Below are 24,989 nucleotides of genomic sequence, written 5' to 3'. Positions count from 1 at the left end.
TTTCCTGTCGGCTAAGCTGCTGAGCCGACGGATCCCACACCTGCTGACCCACGTGCTCAAACACCGCTGGAAATAAAGGTAAAATGGAACCCTCAGAACACCGCTTAGAGCGTGAAGCGGGTGTCCGGGCCACCTGGCCGAAGGGCAACAGCTCCCGGCGCGCGGGGCTCCTGCCCGCCGACTGTGGCCGGCGGGCTGGGCTAGCGCACCCCAGGCCCCAGGCCCCAGGCCCCAGGCGGCGGCGCCACGCGGAGGCCCGGGGCAGTCTGGTCAGCGGGCCTGTCCTTCTTTCGCTCTTGTTCTCACCACCGATGTGGTCTCATCGGATTCCACCCAGGCCCCCGGCCCGCCTCCTACGCCACAGTTGCGAGTCCAGGCTGCTCGGACGCCCCCTCGCGGGCAAGAGGTCCCTGTGCACGTGCCTCCCTTCCGGCTCCGGTCACTTTGCCCTCGTCCACGGCTGCCCCTGTTCCGACAACCTCGGGGAAGCCAAGGGGTCCTTCGAGGTCTCTGCGGAGCCAGTCGGACTGGGTGGCGTGGGGCAGGCGGAGCGGCACCTCCCGCTGTGGGAGGCGCACAAACAGCTCCTCTCGCCTCAGGAAGGAGAATCGGCAGCGGGGCCCCGGCCTGGCCGCTCGTCTCCCTCCACTGCCGCAGGGTCCGGTCACCGTCACGTGAGGCCATTTCTGCACCCCCCGCCCCCGCTGACCCACGTGTGCCAGCCAGGGCGTGGGGGCCCCGGGGAGAGTGCGCCAGGCGTGCGGTGCCGGCAACGTGCTGGGAGGTGGCCCTTCCCGCGCACTCAGCTCCGGGCTCAGATCCCACAGCCTCCAGAGACCCGGGTCCCCACCCGAGGGACCCGCTGGGGTCGGGACTCCGTGGCCTGGGCGCGTGGGCTCCGGCCGTGGGGGGCGGGCGGACACGGTGCCGACCACCGGAGGCCTGCGCTGGGGGGTGGGCAGCTCCTAAGTGACCCTCCGGAGGCCCGGCGCCGGGGCTCTGAAGAGGCCAGGAGCCCGAGGCCGGGGCCGGGCTGCAGGGCACTGAGAAGCAGTGCTTCCAGGCGGCGGGACGGACGCGCTGCGCGCGGGAGTCTGAGCGGCTGTCCCAACGGGAAGGCAGTGAGCGCCCGGGCCGCCGCTGTCATTAACGAAGCTGCCAGGACGGCCGATCCCGGGGGCCGCTGCCCGCCTCACAGTGAACGTCCCGGCGCTTCAGGCCCAGGCCAGGCCGCTGGGCTCTCACTCGCAGGCGTGGGACCCTGGCAGCTGCCGGGCGCGGGGGCACCGCCGCCCCCCAAGGGTCTGAGGCTGCTGGGGGGGGGGCGCCAAAGGACACGGGGGGGGGGTGAATGCAGACCCTTCCCGACAGCAGAAGGGACAGAGGGACCCCGGAGGGACCGTGACCAGCCCCTGGGCAGACACCGGGCGGAGGATGGACCAGCCGCCCGAGGGGTCCAAGGGCCGCAGACGTCCCAGACGAGGGCCATTCCTGCTCAGCGCTCCCGACGGAGGGGGACCAGCGAGCCCCAGAGTGAACGAGGCGGGTGGAGGAGCCGATGCGCCTGCCAGCCTGAGGGAAGCCCCCCTTCCCCGCTGGGGCCAGCGGAGAACCTGTCAGAGGGCCAGGCCCTTCTGCCCGACCGACCGAGCCGCTGGCTGGGGCACAGCGCCTCCCGGGAGCCCGGGCTCTGCCCGCCCCGCCCGCCCCGCCTGCCCCAGGGCCCGGCAGCCCCTGGGGAGGACCACCCGCGCCCCAGACACACACGGGGGCAACCCTGTGTGGGAGTCCCGCCCTACCCTGCCCCGAAGGCACCCAGCGGGTGTCTGTACTGCCCACACAGCCCGAGGGCAGACGTGAGTGGCCTCCAAGCTGCCCCACGCCGGGGCGGCTGCTTCCGAGGACCCAGGACCCCGGCCAGAGGCTTCTCTCCCGAAACGCTTCGGGCTTCCCTTCGCGGACGTTGCCCCGGAGCGAGGACCCATCGGCTCGCGTGGAAGCCACTCCAGGCCGCCCGGCGGTGGCGTCCCGTGACCGCAGGACACTCGGGACGCCTCTGTCAGCTGCTTCCATTTGGCCCTATTTGCGAGCAGTGTAATTACACCATCTTTGTTATTGCTGATAAATTCACTCAAATAACCCACAAACAGCCAGAATTTCGTCTTCCGAGATGAATGTGACACATTCCTTTTGGTTTTATTGCTTTTGTGTAAGTGATTACACAGTATCTCAAATGGAGACCTGCTAAGATGACTTTTAGGGCAGCGTTTTATAAACGAGCGCCATGTAAATGTAAATGCGCTCACTGCGTCGCCCCTGGCTGTGAGATTCCCAGACAGACGCTGCTGTCCCTGCGGCCCTCGCAGTGCCTCCCGCCGGGCGGCCGCGCCCGCCCGGCCCTTGCTGGACGTGGCCCTCGCTGGATGTGACCGTGACCTGCCCCGCCCCTGCCCCCGCGGCCTCACTGCTGTGGCTCAGCGACACCGGCCGGACGGCTGGGACCGAGGCCACCCCCGCGATCCCAGGGCCGCGTTCCCACGCGGAGCTCGCGCGCAGGCGGCCCGGGCTGTGGGGCCGGGGCCGTGGCCGGTGGCCGTCCTCGCCTCCGCTGGCTGCGTGTTTCCGACGCACGGTTCTCCTGCAGTCGGTCTCTGCTTCCCCCGAGGGGCTCGAGATTGCACCTCTGTTTTGGTTGACCGAACGTTCTCTTTCCTTGCTCAATGTGTTTCAGGTTTCTGGGGACCGTTCCGCAGCCCTCGACGTCACCCGGGCCCCGGCCGGCAGAACCCCCGCGGCCGAGGGTGTCGGGCGGGAGCGGAGGGCCAAGCCTCCTTAAACCGAGTCCCTCAGGGGCAGAGGCGCCTCTGTCCCTCAGAACCAAGGAGTCTGACTCCCCTAAACCAGCCCCGGCCCAGGCTAGCGCGTCCACCCCAGAGTGAGTCTCCTGGGGGAGGGGGGCGCTGCCCTTCCCCCCCGCACCTGCAGCCGCGGCGACCGGCCAGGCCGAGGGTGCTCCCAGGGCTCCCGGGCAGGAAGCTAGCAGGGCCCGGGACAGGGTGACAGTGGCCGTGTCCGGCCGCGGGGGGGCCAGACACCCTGACCCGTGTCCCGTCCACCGCCCAGCCCTGGAGGTCACGCCCTCAGGGCAGGGACGCTGGCACGGTCACCCCACGCCGGAGGGAAAAGCCAGTCCAGCTCTGAACGCGGCCGGTGCTCTCCCGGGCGGGCCCTGCCCGCCTGCCGGCCTCCCTGCGGCCCCAGGGCTCCGGTGCTCCTGGGCGGGACCGGCACGCGTGCCCAGCCTGGACGGCAAAGGCTTCGGCGTCTCTCCGGCGCCCCGGCTGGGGCGCGACGGGCAGGGCCATGCCGGCCGAGGAGGCTGCCGCCCTGCTCTCCCGCCCCTGGGCGCTGCGGCGGGGGCGTCACACAGCGATGACAGCGGCCCCGCTGCGTGCGTCCCGCGGGAGCCCCGGGCGTGGGGTCGCCGTCCCGGGGAGAGCAGGGCATGTTCCCACGCAGCCACGTCACCAGCGCCCAGCCCCCAGCCCCCACTCACTGTGCCTGGACCTCGTCTCCTCGCTGGGCCCCACGCCCGGCCTGGATGGGCTCCTCCGGGGGGCGGGCAGGACCCCGCAGGTCGTCACGCGGGCCTCCCCGCACTCCGGGGCAGCGGCACAGCCCTCCCCAGCCCCGGGGCCCGCACCCCACAGCCCCGCGCTCCGCAAGCTCGGTCCCCGTGGGTCCCCGTGAGTGACGGATGGCGCCCTGGGGCGGGGGCAGAGCTCCGTCGGGCCCGGGTCTCGCCCGTCACACGCAGTCCTGCCAACCCGGGAGTCGGGGCGTAAAAGCCATAGGACCCCAGAGCGCGGGTACCCGGGGACCTGCACAGCGCCCTGCAGGCCACAGAGCAGGCGGCGGCACCCTCACCCCCATCAGGCGCAGGGGGCCCAGGCTTGTGGCCTCCGGCTCCGCCTCCCTCCGACGGCCCGCCCGCGTCCTGGGCGCGGGTCCCCTTCACTGAGCGCAGCTCAAGCCCGCACGGACGGCAGCCCCTGCACCCTGCCTCTACCCGTGGCTGAGCCCCGACCGCCGCAGACCTGTGCCTGGGGTGGGTGGGGCAGCACGGGCCGCGTTCTCCCGGGGACGCAGCTGCCCTGGCCGCTCTGCCGGCCCAGGCGCCCCCGAGCCCGGCCACCCCGCCCCGGGGAGCTGCCCACGCACGGGACGGCCCAGCCCCCCGCGGGGCCCACGGGCTGTGGCAGGCAAGACACGAGGCTTCCTGCAGTTCTGTTCGTCGGACAGAGGTCGACACTTGAGCTTAAGTGACAGCAGCGTCAGCGGAGCTTTGTGGGCACCTGCTCTTTGCGGGGAGGCGCCTCACCCGCTGTGCTGAGCACACACCCGGTCCGCAGACAGGCCGAGCTCAGAAGCTGCTCCGTCACGCCGGCGGCAATAGGGGGTGAGGCGGGCGAGCCGCAGCCCCCCCGGAGGCCCTGCTTGGCTGAGGTGGACGCAGCTCTCGGTCTGTAACAGCCTCCGAGACGCTGAGCGATCTCACGCTGAGGGCCACAGCACCGGACAGAACAGAAAGCAGCCTTAGAAAACTGAGCGCGCTCTGCTCGGCGCGCAACGCCCGAGAACGACGGAGCGCGGCTGGAGGCGCGACACCGCAGCGTGGCGGCAGGCGGGGCCCGCGCCTCGCGCACCCCCACACGGAATGTTTAAGAATGCGGTTTCCTGAAGGATTGTGGCATCGCCGGAGCCGGGTCTGCCCTGCTCTGGGGGCCTCCTCGGCTCTGGGGCTTCGACTCAGAGGCCCGGACAGCATGTACTTGCTTTCCCCTGCCCACCCCTCGCAGGAAAGAAAACACCAGAGGCCAAAGCGGTGACGCTGCCTCAGCACAAAGTGCAAACCGCACACCGGCCAGGGAAGGGGGCCCCACACCAGGGTCCACACGCCCCCGTCGGGCCCGCTGTCCCTCAAAGGCAGGCCTGGCCCTCAGCTGCCCCCCTTCCCCAGTTGAGCACCTCGAGGCGAGACGTGAGGAGCCGGCTCGCCTCCCCGCACCCGAGGACAGCCCAGACGGCAGACGCTGGTCCTCTCCCTTCCTCCTTAGGGGCTGTGGGTGGCACGTGACCCAGCCACGCCCTGGCCGGCCGGCTGCCCAGGGCTCGCTCACGGAGTCATTAATGCCGCTGTTTCTGAGGGAAACGCAAACCTCTGGCCTCTTAAATCTGAACTCCAACTCAGAACTGCTGGGAAGCTTTATTTTCAATTCCTAAAACCCAGAGAGAGATAGAGAGAGAGAGAGAGGAGGGGCGGCTCCCTTCGGTCTGACAGGCAGCCACGGGCCCTGTGGCCACCGAGCTCCCAGGCCGCAGCCAGGGCAGACGACGACCCGAACCCGGAGCTGCACCTGATGGCAGCTGGCTGAGCCACAGGGTCGCGCGGACGCGGGCGGCTCCGGAGCACAGGCTCACTGCCGTGGGGCCCGCAGCACGGCGCCCCGCTCCCAAGCTGGGCTGGCGGGACAGGCTCGCGTCCTCGGCGCTCGGCAGGCGGCAGTGAGGGAGGAACGGGGTGCTCTCTCCACTCTGCGGCTGACGAGCTGATCTTCAGGTCGCAAAGGCTATCCTTTTGCTCTTGGATTTTGCCCCACTGACTTCTCAGCACGACCCCCCCTTCAGGGGACAGAACTGCGAGCCCAGTGACGATGCCCGTCACACATCACAGCCGCTCTCAGAGCCGACGGGCTGGCTTTGGAATTCCCTCTTTGCTCTTCTCTAACCGTTGTTAAAGCAAACGGAACAAGTGCCTTAACCCTGACGTGCATCTGAGTCACACTGAACTCGTCACCGCGAACACCTGAGCGGACGGCCCACGGACACGGGCACGCGGGGGCTGCGCGAGCCAAGGTCCAGGGGAGACACCGTCGAGGAGCTGCTTTATTTGTCAACGTCCGGGGAAGCGACGTGCAAACCCGCACAACGGGGGCACACGGAGGGGGGCCGAGGGGCTTCCAGCCGCGCCCAGCCTCCCGCAGGCCCGCCCCCCGGCAGCAACCGCCCCGCACCCCACACGAAGCCTGGAGGTTCCAAACCCTCTCAAGGGGAAGGTGCTGCCTTCCACCCGCCGATGCTGCGGGCTCCATCACGGCGCAGTTTCTGACAGTCCCTCCCCCCCGACCCCGAAGCCGGTGGAGCCGCCCATCGCCGCGCAGCAGCTCTGCGGAGGCACCGTCACTTCAGCCAGATCCACTTGTCGCCCACGTCCTCGTTGTAGCCAGGGCTGTACCGGCGGCCGGGCAGCTGCAGAGGGAAGCACCATGGTCACCACAGGCTCACAGGCCTGTCCTGACCCCCGCGCACCCGCCTCTACCCCGGCCGCAGGCTCACGGGAACCAGCCCCGGAGCAGGGCCTGCGCACCAGCGGCCAGGCGCTCCTGGACACCCGGCGGGCGGCGACCTGCGGAGCGAGGGGAGCCAGGGGTGCTTGCGGAGGGGCCCACCCCACCACCACCTGACGCTGCGCCCCGTCCCCAGGCGGCCTGGCGACGCGGTCTGGGCGCCCGCACGCTGGCTCCGCCCCGCAGCCGCCGGGGCACAGAGAGGGCCCGCTGGCAGCGCCACCCTCGCCCCCTCCGCCGCGGGGCCGTCTGCGCCCGCACTCGGGAAGTCAGCGCTTCCAGGAGGCCGTTCCCCACCTGCTCCGCTGCCCACTAAAAATCCAAGTCCACGCAGGAGACAGCCACAGACACAGGCCCTCCAAGCTCTCCCCCACCCGCCCCTCCCCAGCATGGAGCCTCCTGGGGGCTGTCTCTGGGCAGGCACTGCCCTGGGGCCGGAGGAGCTGCTGGTCCCTGGGAGAGGCCAGCAGGAGCCCGCGGCTCAGGGCCACCTCAGGGAGGGCTCTGCTCCCGGGTCTGAGCTGCTAAGGGTGCGCTCGGGCCCCAGCTCCGCCTCCCTGCGTCCGCAGGGCTGGGCCCTGCACGTGGGGGGCTGTCCCGGGCTCTGCCGTGTGTTCTCCAGACACAATGCACAGCGCAGCCTGGCTCCTGGGGTGCCGCCGGGACAGGTGGGCAGGACATGGAAAGGGGGCAAGCGGCTTGCTCCGCGTGACACAGCTGTGAGCGCACAAGCGGGAGCCACAGGCCGTGTCCCCGGCTCCTGGCTGCCCCCGACTGCTGGGCCCGAGGCACGTCCGCCCCTTCCAGGTCCAGCCTGCGGAGCCTCCTGGCTGGGCGGCCGCCCCGCCCGCTTCCTGGCGAGCAGCAGCCCCTGCGCGCCCCCGGACTCCCGTGCACAGGGGGCGCTCCGGGCCACGGACCTGCTTGCTTAAGGGGAAACGGACCCGCCTACCAAGGGCTAGATGCTGACCTGGCAGCCAGGGTGCGCCGTCATTTAACATGCAGAGTCCCGGCCCAGGTGATTCCGCTGCTGCTCACGGGGGTGGGAGGGTGGGGGCCCAGGGCTTCCCTTCCCTTTGGGGCTCAGACCAGGCCTCACACGCGGGTGAGGGTCAGACCCGGCCCCTGACTGCTCTGCACAGGGCCCAGGGGCCCCAGGTCGGGCCGCCGCGGGCGGGCAGCTGTGGCGGCTGTCACGCTCGAGGGCAGAACACAGAGGTCGAGTGGGCCTTGCCAGGGACTCTCCGGCCTCAACAGAAGAGACCTGCTCCCGCCGTCGGAGGCCGTGAGCGCGGCGCCCGCTGCTCGGCCGCGTCCGCGCCGGGAGACGCTCCCTGAGCGCCACCCATGCAGGCCCTGCCCCAGGCGCCCACCTGCCGCCTGGGCCTCCCGCACGGACAGTGTGTCGGACGGGAGCCGTGGGGCTCCAGGGAGAGCCAAGCGACGCCACCAGCCCGGCTGCCCTTGAGGAATCGCCGACAAAGGCTGCGGAGCGCAGGCGTCTGTCCACCGAGGGGGAGGGCGCGCCGACGCGGCCGCACCCCCGCCCCGTGCACGCCCTGAGTGCGGCCGGCCCTCCCCGCTGGGGGAAGGGGACAAAGGAGAACCGCTTCAGTGAAAAGACAGCTCTTTCACGGAGATAAGGCGAAGACAACAGCCGAGCCGCTTTTCAGAGCAGCAACGCCGCCGCCAGGGGCAGCAGACCCCGCGGGACAGCGCTCTGCCCCAGGCGCTCACCTCCGTGAACCTGCAGAAGACACGGTCGCTCTGGTGGGCGCCGATGGTGATCTCGGGGAGGTAGACGGGGATCGTGGTGAAGTTCAGCACCTGCAGCTTGTCCTGGACCCTAGGGAAGCAGACGACAGTGCTCAGCCAAACCGCCGAGGTAAACGGCAGACTAAGCTGCGAGGCTGCTTTCTGAACAGATCGTGTTAATAACCTCGCACGTCAGAGAAAGGCCGCGCGTGCCCAGCAGCCCTCTCCAGTGCGGCTCCTGGCAGCCTCGGCATCCGACCTGGCAAACGGGTGCGGTTTGGACACGCAGAGCAGGAGCCGCAGCTGCTTTAAGCACAGGAGCAGCAGGAACAAAGGGCAAGGACAGACGTCACATGTCACGATGCCACACGTCACAGTGTCCTTGTGGAAACGTGTACCATGACCAAGTCCTGAGGGAAAGAGCCTCGAGCCCAGCCGTCCCTCCAGGTCCACGGTGCGGCACCGTGCCAGCTGCGGCAGCGGGCCGCTCGCAGGCTCAGGGCGTGGGGTGGGCGTGGGCGTGACTCCCACACGGGCGGCTGGCGCGCCGTCAGCTATGGAAGGTCGAGCTCGCTGGCCTTCTCGCCCCGGTCAGTGCAAACCGCAGGGCCCTCTCCCTGCTTCCCCACTTCGTGCTGCTGAACGCCGAAATGTTTACGCTGTCATGATTTGCTTACGTTTAGTCTGAACATAACCACCATACTCGAAGATGAAAAGCATTTTAGGAGCTCTTAGAAAGAAACACTGAGACAAAGTCTCCTTTCTTAAGGGCTCAAAACAAAGAAAACCACGTGTTTAAGCAGCCACTGTCCCGCCACGAGCAGCGGCGGCTCTGCAGGCCACGGCCCGAGGGCAGCCCCGGGACACCTCCGGCCCTCCCTCCGCTGCCTCGCGCCGAGCCCGTCCCCAGAACACGCTGACCCCGAGGCAGGTGAGTGCCGACGGCCGGTGGAGGAACGCCCAGGTGCTGCCAGCGACAGCCACGCCCCTGTGCAGTGGCAATGCCGCCCTGACGCCCTGCGGCCAGACCTCGCTCTGCGCGCTGCCCCAGGGCCTGGTGTGGGTGGGCGCCGGCCCCGCACACGCCCCGACGGGCGCCGTTTCCGGCATCTGTTTCACTAGCCTATGCCAGTAGCATATAAACGCCCCCCTTCTTACTTTTAAACAAATAGAATTATTCTATTCTTACCATATAAGCACAAATTCTTAAAGTGATCTCACCATAAATAATTTCAACTAAGAGTGAAGTTCATATTTTTAAGTGTTAACAAATATCAAGGTGGGTACGATTTGGTTTTCTCTATGGCTTAAAATTCTACAACAATTCTGGAAAACTTGAGGCTCTCACCGGTCACGGAACTGGGGGGAGGGGATGTACACGGAGCCACAGCGCCACCTGTGTTTAGTTTGGCGGAATTACACCCACACACAAACTGCAAAGGATGTAGCCGAACAAGCAAGCTCCAAACTGTCCTTTGAAGACTAAAACATAACCTGCGATCGTTCACAGCCTGCGTGAGGGGCCTGGACTGCCCTTCTGGTGCTCTGCCGCGTGCGGGGGCGGGGACGGGGACTCAGACCGAGCTGCCCGCTCGCTGCCCACGCCTGCCTCTCTCACCCACTGCGGGTGCATCCAGGCTGGAGATGAGGAGGGACAACGGCGACAGGAAGCAGAAAGCCGCGGGGAGGACACCGTGAGGGCAGAGCACGCGCCGCCTTTGGGAGAGTTCAGAAACGGGCCGCGCACAACGCGGCCTCCGGGCACCCCAGCCCGCAGGGCCCCCGCGGGCGATCACACCCGCGTCTGGCTCATACCCGAGGGGCTGCGCCCCACATTTTTAAAAACAAAGAGGGATGCAAGAGAAGACAGAAAAAATAAAACAGTAAGTACGTTTTCTGACTCAGACTGTTCTCCAATCAACAGAATGTCTATTTTCTCCTAAAACTCACCCGGGCACCAGAACCCTCATCAGAGGGACAGCCTCCGGCAGTCGCCAAGCACGGGGGGGGGGGCGCCTGGCTGCAGCCGAGGGCGCGGGCACCGGTCGGCTGCGGGTCACGGCTGCGAGCACCGCGTCCCTCCCAGGTGGGAGACGGCCCCGCTCAGCACCAGCGCACATACACACAATTACACACCGACACGCAGCTGAGCCGGCACAAAAATGCTCCAAACCGGCAATTTGGTCAAGTTCTGGACAAAATGAGTATAGCTGGTAAATGGCATGTTTACAGTAATTATCTTAGAAAATTGATCCTAATTTTCACTTGAGCCCCCAAATTAAGAAATGGGACTGGAGTGAAAATAAACACGATTACCCTGCGCCGCTCGGAAACGCCCTCGGGGCAGGGGAGAGGCCCGGAGGGGAAGGACCGCGTTTGCGGCAGACGAGTCAGAACAAGGGACTGGACGGTGGGAGTGGCCAGAGCCTGGCAGGAGTTTCAGCCTCTGCACGCTCCCATGACCACGCGACTAAGGAACTGCTAAAACTATGACTCCAACAGAATTTTCGACGTGGCCTAGAATCAAACGAACACACGCTTAGGTGTGAAAACGGCAGCGTGTCACCAATGGCAGGGGCCAGGCGGCAACCCCGCGCGGCTGCTCCTCAGCAGGACGCAGGTGGCACTTGGCGTATTTGGCCCCGTGGGGCTGACGGCCACCAACAAGAACCCCATCGAGACCCGCGCAGTCATGGCCTGGAGGAGTCAGGAGGAGGCGGGTTTCCAGGAGAAACAAGGGGACTGCCGCCGGCTGAGAAGAGCGCTCGGGCTTTGAGGGACCCGCGGGGCGCGGGGCGGAGGGGGCTGACAGGGGCCGGGACTCGGCGAGCACTCCGGGCCGTGAGGCTGGCGCCCGTGACTAAACGCAGCTCTGCCGCCGAGGGTCCTGCGTCAGGGGCACAGGGCTCTCGGCCACGATCATGAACCGCCGCCACCTGGTGGGCGTGCGCACAAGGGACAGGCGAGACGGAGCGAGGACCACCCAGGGGAACAGAGGTGGAGGATGAGGGGCTCAGACCCCACAGGCGCAGAAGCAACGAGAGAAAAACACAGGGGAAGGAAGTCGCTGGGGACGGACGCGCCAACCACCGCGTGGGACCCGGGGGACGGCGAGGGGCCCGCGGGGAACGGCGGGCCAGGCGGACGACAGCCACGCAAGGAGGCGGCTGTCTCACCGGGGTTTCGGCCGGAGCCGCCGAGAGGAGGGCGGGCACGGCGGTGGCTGGTGCGTGGCCACAGGCGTACCCTGCAGGCCACAGCCCCGCAGCCGGCCTGTCGCGTTCTCTGGGCCGTTTTCCCCACCGGGCAGCAGTGCTGAGCGACCGAGGACGCTTCTGGGACACCTTCCGGATGCCGGATGCCGTGCGGACCTGCTCGCGTGCCTGACACGGAGGCCTGAGCCGCCCCCCGGGAGGGGGAGCGCTGTCCACACTTAAAGGGAGCACGTGGGTTTCTACAGCCTGGTTCGGAATGGCACCGTGAACACGCCCCTAAGATGAGCGCCCAGGCCACGGAGCCTCAGAAAGCCGAGAGGACTTCCAGCGTCGCTGGCAAGGAAAGGAAGGAAAGCGCCCAGAGGCCGTGATGCCCGCCCTGCGGCCTCCACCGGAAGCCCACCACCCAGACCCCGAGGCCCCACTCAGAGTGAGGATGGGGAAGACAGGCCCCGCCACACCCACCAAAAGCCGGGGCAGGCGCCAGTTCCAGACGAGACAGACGTCAGAGCCGGAAACGTTACCCAGGAAAGAGGCGCATTACACAGCGACACATGAGCTCACTCTCCAGGAAGACGTAACACACCTAACAGCACAGCATCAAGATCCACAAGGCGAAAACGAACAAACCTCAGAAGAGAAACAGATGACCGCCACGTGAGCCGAAGCGCGGAACCCTCTCCGTGGGCATCTGTCACTCCAGCAGACAGGAACATGGGGAGGGGCCTGGGGACTGGCCACCCACCCTGGCCCTGCTCACGGCCCGGCCCCGCGACGGCAGCGGAACCCACCCTCCCCTCTTACTCCACGGGCACACGAGTCAGGACGGAGAAGACCCCGGCACCCACCAGCCTAATCCCCAGCGCGACAGAGCAGAGCTCACACAGAGCACGGCCTCAACCCCAACGGCCGGCACCGGAGAGGAACCCACGGCACTAAGAGCGCACGTTCGGAAAAGGCCGACAATCACCTGGCCAGGGAAGCACGTGAGCGAGCAGCTGACACCAAAGGAAGCAGATTAAAAAAGAATAAAATCTACAAGAGGAAGCCATGACACTGACAACAGAAAAACAGTCAAGAACAGCAACAAAACAAAAAGCTGATTCTTTAAAAGGATCGATGAGCATGAAGAGAACAAATAAACAGCCAATAGAAATACCAGCTCATGCACCAAGCTCAGCCACGAGCTGCCCGGTTACTCGGGGCAGCCGCTCTTCCCAGCCTTGGGCACTGACACAGCCCTACAACTCGGGGGCTCTAGCTCCCCGTAAAGCCTGTTTCTGATGGGGTCCCCTACAGCTGACACAGCACCTGGCAGGTGGTGAAGGTGAAGGATCTGCGGGATCAACACTGCATCCGATCAGCCCCCTCTCAGCCCAGGGAAGGCAGAAACCTGTTTGGAAGGGAAAAGGGAACCCACCCCAGCGCAGGCTGGTGCCGCGAACCCCCGCCTCCCCAGTTCTGCCGGCACCGCCGCCCGCCCCGCCCTTGCCCTGGCGCCCCCACTCACAGCATCCGCAGGTGGTGGAAGGTGCGGTCGTCCTGGCTGAGCCACGGCCCCTTGTCGAACTTGAGGTACTGGATGTCCTCCACCACCTGGACGGAGAGAGTTCCGATTTTAACGGGGAGTCTCCTTTTAGAAGCGTGGACACAGCGCTTTAACACGCCATAAGCTAAAAACCCCTGGCAGCAAGAACGCCACCGTAAGTCGAAAGGCAGGCGGCTGACCCGACGGCCTTCAGCGCGCAGGGACGGAAGGGGGGCCTGGCGGACTGCGGGCGGTGAGGCGCCCCCAGAGAGCCTGGGAGGAAGGAGTCGGTGAGCGGGCAGGCCGACCCGGGAGGAAACCAGCACCTGTGACAGACTCCTCGCTTCCTCCCCGGGGACCTCACTCCAGAAGCAGCAAAAGAGCGAGAAAGTCAGCGCGCTTCCCAGGACGGCCACGGGACCCACGCTCTCGGCCCCCAGGCCTGGGGCAGGGCAGCCTGGCCCGAGGGCCAGCGTGAGGGCCCGCGCTCCCCCCGCCCACCACCTCGGGGGGGTCGCCTACGTTGCCGGGATCTGAAAATACTCAGCTATGAGCTCTACTAACAACAGCCTTAGAGCCCCAGTGCAGTATTCCTCTCCTCCAACACGTGCCTTCTAATCGCCCTGTCAAAGACTGACACGCGACCCACAGCAAGTCAGCACGACCAACACGGCAGGCGGGAAGGGAGCGAAACACGGTGTCACCGCGGGAGAGCACAGGACCTGGCCCCGTGACTCCGCGGCCGCAGGCGGCCCCGCCCAGGACGCCCCGGCACCGCCTACCTCTCACCCCCAGGCCCCAAAACCTGGGTTTTCTTCTAAAACTCTCACACTTGTTTTTTTTTAGTCATTTGTGCTTAGTATAAAAGATATGGGGTGTTTTCTGTTTTTTGACCGAATGAATAGTCAATTGCCTCAAGAAATGACCAGTTTTCCACTACTTTTTTGTTATTCTTTAAAATACTGACTTCACCAAACCAAGATTCTCACACACATGTACATGCACACTCACAGGTGAGCACACACACAGGTGAGCACACACGCAGGTGCGCACGCTCGCAGGTGACCACCCCCCCGCCCCAGTTCTGGAATGTTCTGTTCCACTCATCTATTTATTAATTCCGCTGTTCCGACCGACCGCAGGTGCTCCCTCTGCCATCGCTTTCTGACAGACCCCTTTTTTGGGAGGACAAGGGTTCCTGTGCTGCTCTTTAAAGAAGGGGCTTTTTGACTGTCACCAAGTACAGTGAGGTTGACCTGAGTTTTTACAAAACACCCCTACTCAAGTGGAGAAGGCTGACACCTCGAGGTACTAAACCTCCCTCGTTGACTAAGTCACTTCCATTGTCACCATCTGTGCCACGCAAGCGCTGGAGCAGGCAGCCCGGGGTCTACCGCGTCCCCACCGCCCTGCGCCTTTCCGGTCACAGACACGGGGTCACGTAAAGGTGGACCACGGCCGCCCAACACGGGGAGCTCCTCTCAGACGGTGAACACAGGCGCTCCCCAGGCCATGGGCCCGGGCCGACGAGCCGAGCTGCAAGGCCCTTACACGGGAACTGAATTTAATAACCGCACGCTTTCCGGCCATTCCCTTACCTTCTCCGCGTCCTGGGCTTCCCGCGCGCTGTACTGTAACACCTCGGACTTCTCGCTGGGAGACAAGAGGAAAGTCCGGGTCAGCCTCGGGCTTGTGTCGCTGCACAAAGGCCACGGAACTGAGAGGCCGCTACACACCCTGACTCGTCACCTCCGCCCTGGGCCCGGCTCCCAGCGCCTGGCTGGCCAGCGGAGGAGGTACGGTAGGAGCAGGGGTGTGCCCGTGGTGACGCGCAGGTCGGCCCCCAGCTTCCCTGCCGCCCCCGCCCCCGGGCGGGAGAAGCCAGAGCACCCGGGCCTGCAGGGGCAGACGGCCCCGCTGCGGCGCCCGTCACAGGGAGTGCGAAGGCGCCTCTGAGACGCGCACGGACGGCGGCCCGGGGCTGCGGTGGGTGCGCACGGCGCGCACAGAGCGCCCGAGCTGCTGGAGCGTCGCGCTTCAAAGACGAACGGGATCAGCCGTGCCGGTCGCCCTGTGCCACAGGTCAGCAGCAGCTCCTTCCCTTAGTCCCCAGTGAAGGGACACTGGGCAGTCACAGTGGGGTCCAGAAAGAAGGGACAGTGGAGTGCCACTCCCACACTTGTGCCCATGTCCTGACCACATTTAGAAACCTAGCAACCCAGCCAGGCTGGTAAGTCGGTGCCTTAGCAGCTGCTGGGCCACCACCTCCGCACCAATCAGACGGAGGCCGGAGGCCACCGCGGCCCGAGCCCGCGCGGCCGCCCAGCCCAGAAGCCCGTGGCAGCGCCGTCCCTGCAGGACCACTGGGACCCTCCCAGCACGCAGGCGGCAGAGTGGCCCCCGGCAACACGGACACTCTCCTTGGACGTCTCTGTCCCAGAGCACCTGCCTAGCGACAGGACCCAACCTTCCAGAGTAACACCCGAGAAGCCACGAGCTGGACGCACTCTGAGCTCCACACGCCACCTGCTACCGCGGGGCGAACATCGCCGCCCCCGCACACCGCGGGCAGCGGGCGGCTGGCTTCGTGCCCAGGCCCCCTCCGCCCGCCCGCCCGGGCGCCCGCTGCCAGAACTGGACGGAGCACGCGTGTGTGCGTGTAACACCGGTCTCCCACAGCCGCTCATGCTCCTCCCGCAGTGGCTCGCGCCCCGGCCACGCCTTCTGCACAGACACAGTCTGCACGCGGCCGAAGGCCATGCCGCCCAGAGGCTCATGCGCTGCAGGTTTTCAAGAGCTACCCGAATGACAGGTCGTGGGGTCACAGCTCCGTTTCAATAAGGGGGGGAGGAGAAAAGACTTCATTTCAGGGCCCACAGAGCCTGCGCCTCCCCTGAGCACACCGAGCCATCCTTCTAGGTCAGCATGCGCGGTCGGTGGCCACCAGAAGCAAAAACACTCGCATTCTCTGGCGCTGAAACCCGTGGCACAATGCGGCTTCAGTCTACTTCTGGCATCGAAAGACTATAACCAGACAAAGAAAAGTGTCGTCGAAATAAGCAAGCAGACCAACTCAACGACCGACCAAAAACGCACCCAATCACCGCAGAATGCCAGCTGCCGCCCTTGCTCAGCACCAGCAGATTTGAACACCCAGGTGGCACTCGACGGCGAGCCAGGCAGCTCCGGGCCGGCGGTGCCGGGTGCACGGGAGGGCGTGCCACCCCCGAGGGCTCACCTCATCTCCGGGAGGAAGGCCTTCTTATAGGCGTCCTCGATGGCTTGCAGGTAGGCAGCGGTGACTTTCATCTCGTGCGGCTGCACAAAGCAGGAGCAGAGGGTCAGCCCCCGGGCCAGCCCCTTAGCCGCGCACACGCGAGCCACGATGACAATCGCGGACGGCGTTTTCTCCTGACGGCGCAGGACTCGTGCTGGGTGCTGGGGTCGAGGGGGGCGGGGGGATCGGAAGGGACCTTGGGGCCACCAAAGATTTCTCTCATCTTCGCCCCAGTGTCAAAGAGCAGGTCCCCCTTCCCCCGGAAAACGTGCATGGGGGACGGACGTTTCCCCATGGCAGCAGGCGCGGGGCCGGGGTCCTCACCGGGGCTCCTGCATCCCCCACCGTGCCCACGGAGCAGCACCGCCAGACCCGGCCTCAGCCAAGGCCACGGCTGTAACTGGACGTGTGTGGGGGTGGCCGCTCCACTGTCCCCCGGGCAGCAAGCAGGGAGGGGCGAGGTGCTCCGAGTTACAGGGACAGAGGAGCCCTCAGAGGTCGGCTCTGAGTCACAGGGGAGCGAGAGGCACAGGAGCCTCAGCAGAGGGCCAACGGTCCGCGGCCAAGGGCAGGCTGGCCGGCAGACGGCCCTGTCCGTCTGGACGGGGCAGGGGACGTAGGCACGGGGGACGAGCACGGACTGGCGTAGGCACCCCTCCCTGCGGTGCCAGCGTCTTCCCGGCCTCCCACCGCAGACACTGCCAAGGAGTGCCGGCCCGCGCGCAGAACGGGCGGTCCCGGGGGCGGCGGCCACGGGGGAAGCTGACTCACGTCTCCCTTCTTCTGGATCCGGCTCTGGACCTCCGGCACGGGCACGTCGATGTAAATCGCCACGTGGGGCGGCAGGAGCTGGGAGATGGTCACCTTCTTCACCTCGTTGTAGTGGTCCACGCCTGGCACACGCGAGAGGCGCCGCCGGTCAGCCCAGCCTGAGCCCAGGCTCCGACAACGCGCTCTGTGTCCAGACACGAGGGGCGAGGGCACACGCAGCTCTCAGAACCCGGCGTCACTCTGCGAGCTGCAGGCCTGGCCCTCGCGCACAGCGCCTGCTGCCCTCCCCCCAGCTGCGGCCTAGTCCTGCCCGCGTGCCACTCGCTGGACTCTGAGCGACGCCCAGTGCTGGGCACTGGGCCCAAGGGAGGGAGACGGGGAGGTGACAACACTGGCCACAACCGGGGCGGGCACCAGAGAAAAAACGCCTCTAGTGACACAAAGCAGCACACCGGAGATGGCACAGGGCAGGGAATCAGATCTACTGGCCAAAGTGGAGCAGCCCAGGCGTCCTGCCAGGCAGGACAGAGGGCAGGAGGTCTCCCGGGGAGGCTGTGTGGGAGCTGGGGGCTGCGCTGTGTGCCGGCGCCGCCCCCGTGGGGGCGGCTCAGCGGGCGCTCAGAGATGGCGTGTGCGCTGGAGGCAACAGCCTGGCCAGCGGGCGGCAGGACTCACACTGCTTCCGGATGAAGCCCTGCTGGTACATGGCCTCCAGGAACACGAAGTCGCTGTAGACTGAGCGCTCCAGCACGACCCCCTGCCCTGTGCAAGGGGGGCAGGAACCGCAGTCAGACAAGGCAAGGCGAGCACCCGGAGCGGCCACCCCACCCGAGGACGGGGAACCCCGGCTGTCCGCAGGCCTGGCAGCCTCAGAGTGTGGGGCGCTGAGGGCGGGGCGGCTCCCACACACTGCGCTGCTCTTCTGGTCAGGCCGGAGAACGTCCCGCTTCCTCCTGCCAGTGCCACCCACGCAGGCGCCCGACCCAGAGGAGAAGGGTGGCTGTTCTCGGCCCCAGGGCCCCGCCCCATGCCCACCACGGCCCTGCGCCTGCCCAACGTGGCATCCGTTCCACGCTCACCCCGATCTCCCCGGCTTCACTTCCCGGGCACCCCCTGCCTGCCATCGCCCGAGGGCTAACCCCCGCCCTGGGGTGCGGTGCAGGGTTCCGGCCCCCCTCGGAGCCTCGGTGGCAGCCTTCACTGTCCAGAACACGTGCCTGTCCTCACGGCTCCGATTCCAGCGCCACCCCCACCCCCACCCCGGTCATTGGGAGGATCTTTCCTCCTCCACTGTGGGGACACGTGTGCCACAGACACTGAAATCTCTAAGTCTCACGCCAGGACCCAAAAGTGGGATCATGCCAAAGTCCTTTTCTTCTGCAGCAACGACCCCCTGGGTCTTGGGGAATTCATGGCCTTATGGGACGAGAGCATGGCCCCCTCAGATGCCCCAAGGCAAAGCTCCCTGGTGGCGACCTGAAGTGGCTGAGCTCCGGAGCAGGGTTCACGCACGGACCACGCGCAGACCACGCCCACCCGCCACCTGGCCGCGGGCATGGCACCTGTGCTCAGCAGGTGCTCCAAGGCATCCGCGTACTGCAGGAGGCGATTGGCGTACAGCCAGGACTGCAGGCGGTAGCTGTTGCCGTCATTACTCTTCGGGTCATCGTAGAACTTCTCCAGGCTGCAGCTGCCGCTGAGCTCCGGGTCCAGCAGCCGGCCGTCCCCCGTCGTGCTGTCTACGTAGTGGATGCCGGCCTCGGGGAAGTGCCTCATGCCTGCAGGGAGACCGGCGGGGAAGCGCGCTGCAGCCGTCCCCCGCCCCTCCCCTCCTCGGGGAACCAAGCCTGTGGGCACCCCGGCTCACGCCAGCTCAGGGCTGGCCAGGGAGGGCCTGGGGACCACGCCCCATCTGAGCCCCTCCCACCCCCGTGGGAGCCCGCGAGCAGGTGTGCGAGAGCAGGCGGGTGAGTGAGTGCCAGTCAAGGGCCCCAGGGAGGCACGGCGCCCGCACACCCGCCCCAGAGCGGGGAACAAGCCCGCACGGGACGTCGGCCTCACACTGAGTCCGCCCATCTGGTGACGGCGCAGACGCTGTGTCAGCGGTGGCACAAAGCGCGAGCGCGATGGCCGGGCCCCGTGCTCCGCGTCCACCGCCAAGGCGAGCACAGCTCCCACCAAACCGAGGATGGCGAGGGCTTTCTAATTCCCCGAATGTAAACGACTAGAAATGACTTTTAAATGCATATTTTAAAAATGCGAAATACCTGCCTTAGCCCAATTCCACCCGGGCAAAATCACAGTAAACCCACACTCAGAGACGCGGCCACACGTCCGTGGAAACGCTGCCACTCGGCGTGACCAGGCTCCTACCTAGTTTCTCAGCCACCGCCTTCGCGATCTTGCTTTTGCCGGAACACAGGTTGCCGTCGACCGTTATCACCTTGCTGGATTCCGTCAGCTTTTTGGTTGTCCTCTCACCCAGCACGAATGCCCACGGGCCGTAGAGCCGCTGATGCTGCACGCTCGTGTGGACCCCGGCCTGAGACAAGAAGGCACTGTGTGGGTGCGCTGGCCGTGGCGGCGTCTGCCGCAACTCGGGGAAACGCCAACACCTGCAACCTCGCCACCTGTCTATTTAATTACAGGTCTCCCGCCCACCCTCAACGCAAGCTCATAAGGTCGCAGGTTCACTGCTGAATCCTCAGGGCCTGGAACAGGGCCCAGAACAGAAGACCCCCTTCCTCCAGCTCCACCACCACGCACGTCCTGCTGGTCTGAGCCTCCCGTCCCCACAGAGCTCCAGGCGCGCCGCTGGTGGCGGAGCACGGCGGGACAGCTGCTCTGGGAGACGGCTCCACAGCTTCTTATGAAACCAAATGTGGTCTTACCACATGATCCAGCAATTTCCACAAAGAAACCTGCACACATCTGACTACAGCAGCTTCGTTCACAATCACCACGGACTGAAAGCAACCCCGGTGTCTGTCAAGGGTTGAAAAGACAGCTGTGTCGCAGCTCTGCCTGTGGCTATTCCACGGCAAGGAAAAGGGAGATGCCACCAAGCCACGGGCAGAGTTGTTTCTCTAAGTGCACGTCTCTAAGTAATAAGAGGTGGTGTGCAAAGCCAACAGAATGTAGGCTTCCGATATATGACATGGTAGCAGAGGCAAAACTAGAGAAACGGGACGGATCAGAGGGTGCCGGCATTTGGGGAGTAGAAAAACGGGGAATGTGTAGGGCAGAAAAACGACTCTGCGAGACGCTGAATGGTGGGTACGGGACACCACGCCCGCGTCAAAACCCACACTTCACAGCACGAAGAGTGAACCTCGGCGCATGCAGATTTTAAAAACCCCTTTTAGGTAGAGACATCCCAGAATTGAAGGCAGAATGTGGCCAAACCAACTGAGTTACAAATGTAGGAAACCACCCCACTGCAGGGGATGGGGGGAAAGGTGCTGACCTCGGGGAACAGTGGCGTCTGCGAGACTGAAGGGGCAGGTGCACTCTTTCAGGTAAAGACATTTCCCACGGGGCAGAGGCGGCGGTTCTGACACGGGCACACCCTAGCCCTGAGCAGTTAGGTACAGCAGATGGCAGGAGCCAGGGCCCGCCCCCCCCCGGAGCAGGCTGGGGCGCAGCCAGCCAGGGAGGCCGGAGCAGGGTCCTCCACGTGGCGCTGGTCAGGGCAGACACATCCGTGATCTCCTGCTCAGCGGAATGCAGGTGGTCACACGCAGACGTTTACCGATTCGGGTGCACACACGGCGCAGCCTATGTCCTTGCTCCGTCTGCTGAGAGGACCTGGCAGCAAGGACACCCCAGGAGCGGTGACACCTGGTGCCCAGACCTTGGCTGCTGACACTGCCCTCCAATAAAAGGGGTCACAGCTCCTTGGAGAAGGGGCTGATGCCAGGACAAGGCAGGAAATGCAGAGGTGAGCTGGATGACCTCACGGGGCAAGACGGGCAGCAAGTATGCCCGGGCGCGCACACAGCCAACCGAGCGAGTTCCTCGCGGCCACAGCCAGAGCACCCTGGGCAACAGTACTGAGCGTAACGCGTGGCAGCCCAATGCGCAACACGCGCACCCATCGGTGAGCCCGCCCAGGTGGGACAAACAACGTGGAGGACACGGCTCTCCCGCGCCTGACGATCCCGAACGATTCATGCAGGTCTCCCACCGGCGAGAGCGAGCGTGACCCTCCTCCGCAGGCATGAGCGGCACACAGGGACGTCCCCCCAGAGCTCAGGGGAAGCAGGGGAGGGAGTAACCGTATGGCAGAGGCACTGCCTCGCCCGGTGACGAGAGGCCACATCCACAGTGGTCAGTCACGGCCACAGTGGGCACCCTGGATAGCGTGTGACAAGAAGGGCAGGCCACCCCTGGGGTCTTCCTCCCAACCGCGCACAGCCCCAGCCTCGTCACGGGAGAGACACCGGACGAGCCCCAGGGAGGCACCCAGCGCTGCTCAGAACCGTCAAGACCGTCAGAACCAAGAAAATCTGGAAACCCAAAAGCACCAGAAGGAGCCTAAAGATAAACGGCAACCACCTGCAGTGCGGCCTCCTGCAGGGGACCCTGGGACAGAAGGATGTCAGGGGAAAACTGAGGAAACCCGAGTGAAGCCTGGCGGCAGTTACTTCCAGGAGAAGGAGAGAAGGCACTGCGTGATCCCAACGGTGTCAACCCCCCCCCCCCCACACACACACAGGAAAACTTACAGCAGGAAAAAAACCCGAGAGGAAGCACAGCAACAAGCTTGCGGAGTCCCGTCTGCAGCAGCCGGTGACGAGACCACCCACAGCCCCGAGGCGGCAGAGGCTGGTGAGCGGCAGCGTATCCCCCACGTCCCCACGCCTCGGGCCCCCACCGTTCGCGGGGGCCTCACCCGTCTCCCCTCCCAGGCGGCTGCGCCACTCATCCGCTTACCCCACCTAACAGGTGCTGACTAGGAGCCTGCACTATGCAGAGCGCTTTTTCTAGACAATGGGACTCACGACTGAGCGAACCAAAGGATTCCATGACAAAACAAAAAAGTAACTCATGATAGAGCATGTCACCTAAGCGCTGGGGAGGGAAGCGTGGCCTCAGGATGGGCTGCCACGGGTGGCCCGGGGGCCCCTGCAGAAAGAGGCGTCCGAGCAAAGGCTGGAAGGCAATGAGGGAAGTGGCCCAGAGGCCACTGGGAAGAGGGTCTCCCAAGCAGAGGGGGCAGTAGTCATTCTGGCGGCCTGCACCCCACAAATTAACCCCCTCTCCTCTAGGCCCCCCAGGCGCCAGGCACCAACGGTTTCCCGTCTGCGTCCACCACTGGAACGGCCACAGACGTGGCACCAAGCCCCTGCAGCTGCGTCTGAACCAGCCGACCGTTTCTGGCCTTTGGAAGCTTTAGAAAGGGCACCTTCCTGGTTATGGTGGTCCCGCCCCCCGCCCCCGCCCCGGTCTCATCCCTCCGCGCTCTGGGATCCCGCAGAACGAGTCACACACGTCCAGCTCCTCCGGTCCCTGGTCGGGTCCCACGGCGGGCACCCTGGTCATCCACACGCTTCCCCCAACTCGGGAAGCGCGTCCTTATGCGCCACAGAGGGTAGAACCCCTGGCGGGTCAGGCCGGGCCAGAGAAGACACTTCAGGTCATCACCCCGCTGCTCTGGGCCCTCGCTTCCACCCCAACAGGTCCCCGCACCCTGAGTAGTAAAAAGACAACCACTTTTCTCGCTTTCTTCTCTTTTGAAGCCTATTACCTCTTACACATACGTCTATGAGTTTTTAATAAGACTAATTCAGTGTACTGCTCAAAAACCTGAGCACGGAGTCACATCCCTTTACGGATGACGCCAAGGTCGCCCGCCCCTGCCAGCCAGTCACAGTGACTTTCCCTCAGCTTTCCAGCCACAGCTTCTCCGGACCCTCCGCGGGCAGGGGCATCCGGGGCATCCTGTTTGCTGCCACAGGAGTCCCTCATCCTTCCAAGTGCAACCCAGACGCCTTCCCCCGTTCCTGCCCCGCGACGCCCGCCCGCGCCCCGGCCGTCAGAGCTGCTGCCCGACACCGGGAAGCCACGAGCGCGGCTGGCACGTCGGCCGCACCTGCCCGGCGAGCGGGGTCTGCGCGCCGGTCTCCCACACCAGGGAGCCCGGCGGCCTGTTCGCCTCATGCCCTGGGCTCTGCGTGGAGCCGAGAATAAGAGGCCGGGAGAGGCTCGCGGGCCCCTGAGGTCTGCCCGCCACTCGGGACCCGGGGCAGGAGCGTCTGTCCCCCCGCCCCCGACAGTGACCCTGGGAGCCGCCGCCCAGAGGCCCGGCGCCGCAAGGACAGGCGGACCCCGCCCTCCGCCTCACCAAGCGCTGGGCCCCCGCCACGAGGCCCCGCGCGGACGCCGGCGCCAGTCTCAGCAGCGTCAAGGCCATGGCTCCCCCGTCGGCAACGGCTCAAGGACCCGAGGGGACGCGGTCGCGCCGGGGTCCTTTCTCGCAACCGGCGCGCGTCCGTGACGTCACGGCCGAGGTGCCCGTGCGGCGCCTGTAGGGAACTTCCCGCAGGACGGCGGGCGCAGGCGCGAAGAGCGGGGTGGGGGCTCCCGGCGGTGGCCCTCGCACGGGTTTCACCTCGCCGAGGCTCGGGCGCTGGCAGCGCTGGCCGCCCCGCCCTCCCCGGCCCCCGCAGAGCGCTGCCGACTTCGTCCTCGCCTCCGCGAAAATGTTCGTAGCGCCAAGATCGCTGCGGCTGGGACGGGTGCTCGGGGCCGCGGGGAACGGGGCGCGGTGGACACACCGGAGGCCCTGTCGACGGAGGCTCCTCCAACGTCAGAATTCCTGCTCGTCCAAAACAGGGGTGGGTGCCCCCGACTTAGGAGGGGCTTGCAACCCTGTGTCAAAAGTGCGTTCAACCTACCCAGCCCAGTGGAGCCTGACGGCTTCGCCGGGAGCGCGCTCGGAACACACCTGCACGGCCCAGGGCTCGGTGTTTGCTCTCTGGGTCTCAGCGTCTCACACACCCGCGGCCGGGCACGCCGGGCCAGGGAGAGACCCGAACTCCAAGCCCAGCGTCGGCGGAATCGGGCAGCTCACCGACTCCCAGCCTGAGGGCCGGGAGGGCCCTTGGCGTGAGACAAGTGTCGAGTAGCTCGGTGTTGCCGGACTTGCTGGTCCTAAACGAATAGGGGGCGTGCCTTGTCCTCAGAAGTGCAAAGATGACTGTTATCTCCCAAGTCGTCTACGGATTCAATTCAGTCTCAAAAACCCAACTTATTTTTCTTTTATTGAAGTTGACCAGCTGATTCTATAACGCATACCCCACCCTAACTTGGGAAGGGCTGAATTAAGGCGATGGTGAACAAAAAGAACAATGAGGGGGAACTTAGGACCAGCTATCAAGACGTAGGAAAAAGCTGTAGGAATGACAACAGCATGGCATTGCTGCAGGCACGCAGACAGATGGGGCTGAATGAGCGACCAGGTCGGCTGGCTGGCTCGTCGTCGGTTACAAAAGCGGGACATTGCAGAGGGAGAACTTGGTCTTTCAGTAATTGGTGGGTGCTGGTCAATCTGATATCCATACAGACAAGAACGAATTTTAACTGGGATTTCATACCATAAATAAAAATCAATGTCAGACTGATTGTAAATCTACACACGGAAAGTAAAACAATAAAACTGGAAAATATTTTCACGACCTTGGTTTAGGCAAACATTTCTTTGAAAGTAAAAAAACTAAAAGGGGGGAAACAGACAAATTGGATATCAAAACAAAGAACTTCTCTTCCTCAAGACACCATTAAGAGAATAAAAAGGCAGGCCCAGAAACTAGGATGTTTTTTACAATAAATACAGCCAACAGAGGGCATGTGTCCAGAATATGTAAGAACTCCTGCATGTTAAAAAGGAAAAAAAGTGACTCAATATAAAAATAGGCAAAAGACTTGATTGAACTGGCATGTCAATAGGGCATAGCCAAAAGAATGAACCACTAAACGTTACAAAGGTGCACATTAAAGTTACAATGCGGTACCGTTAGGACCCGGAAGGATGG

The 24,989-nt window shown here is 65.1% G+C and overlaps 1 protein-coding gene across 2 annotated transcripts; it reads right to left on the bottom strand.

Moving 5' to 3' along the window:
- Positions 1 to 5,871: 5,871 nt before the first annotated feature.
- Positions 5,872 to 23,443, bottom strand: NDUFA10 (NADH:ubiquinone oxidoreductase subunit A10). 2 transcript variants are annotated; one of them, XM_054570386.1, is made up of 10 exons: positions 23,300 to 23,443; positions 19,327 to 19,495; positions 18,516 to 18,731; positions 17,629 to 17,715; positions 16,954 to 17,075; positions 16,144 to 16,223; positions 14,504 to 14,558; positions 12,888 to 12,973; positions 8,145 to 8,253; positions 5,914 to 6,309 (listed from the first exon to the last, which is right to left on the bottom strand). In XM_054570386.1, exons 1-10 carry the CDS (start codon positions 23,366 to 23,368, stop codon positions 6,241 to 6,243), a joined length of 1,062 nt encoding a protein of 353 aa, XP_054426361.1. In that variant the 5' UTR covers positions 23,369 to 23,443; the 3' UTR covers positions 5,914 to 6,240. The 2 variants fall into 2 exon arrangements, with proteins under 2 accessions (XP_054426362.1, XP_054426361.1); XM_054570387.1 differs by lacking the exon at positions 8,145 to 8,253 and having other exon boundaries at positions 5,872 to 6,309.
- Between the last annotated feature and the right edge of the window lie 1,546 nt (positions 23,444 to 24,989).

This window comes from Pteronotus mesoamericanus, unplaced genomic scaffold, assembly GCF_021234165.1.
Source record: "Pteronotus mesoamericanus isolate MK-2021 breed Mesoamerican mustached bat unplaced genomic scaffold, CSHL_Meso_final contig_203, whole genome shotgun sequence".
In the NCBI taxonomy this organism is placed as follows: Eukaryota; Metazoa; Chordata; class Mammalia; order Chiroptera; family Mormoopidae; genus Pteronotus; species Pteronotus mesoamericanus.
This window is presented reverse-complemented; position numbering and strand designations above follow the sequence as displayed.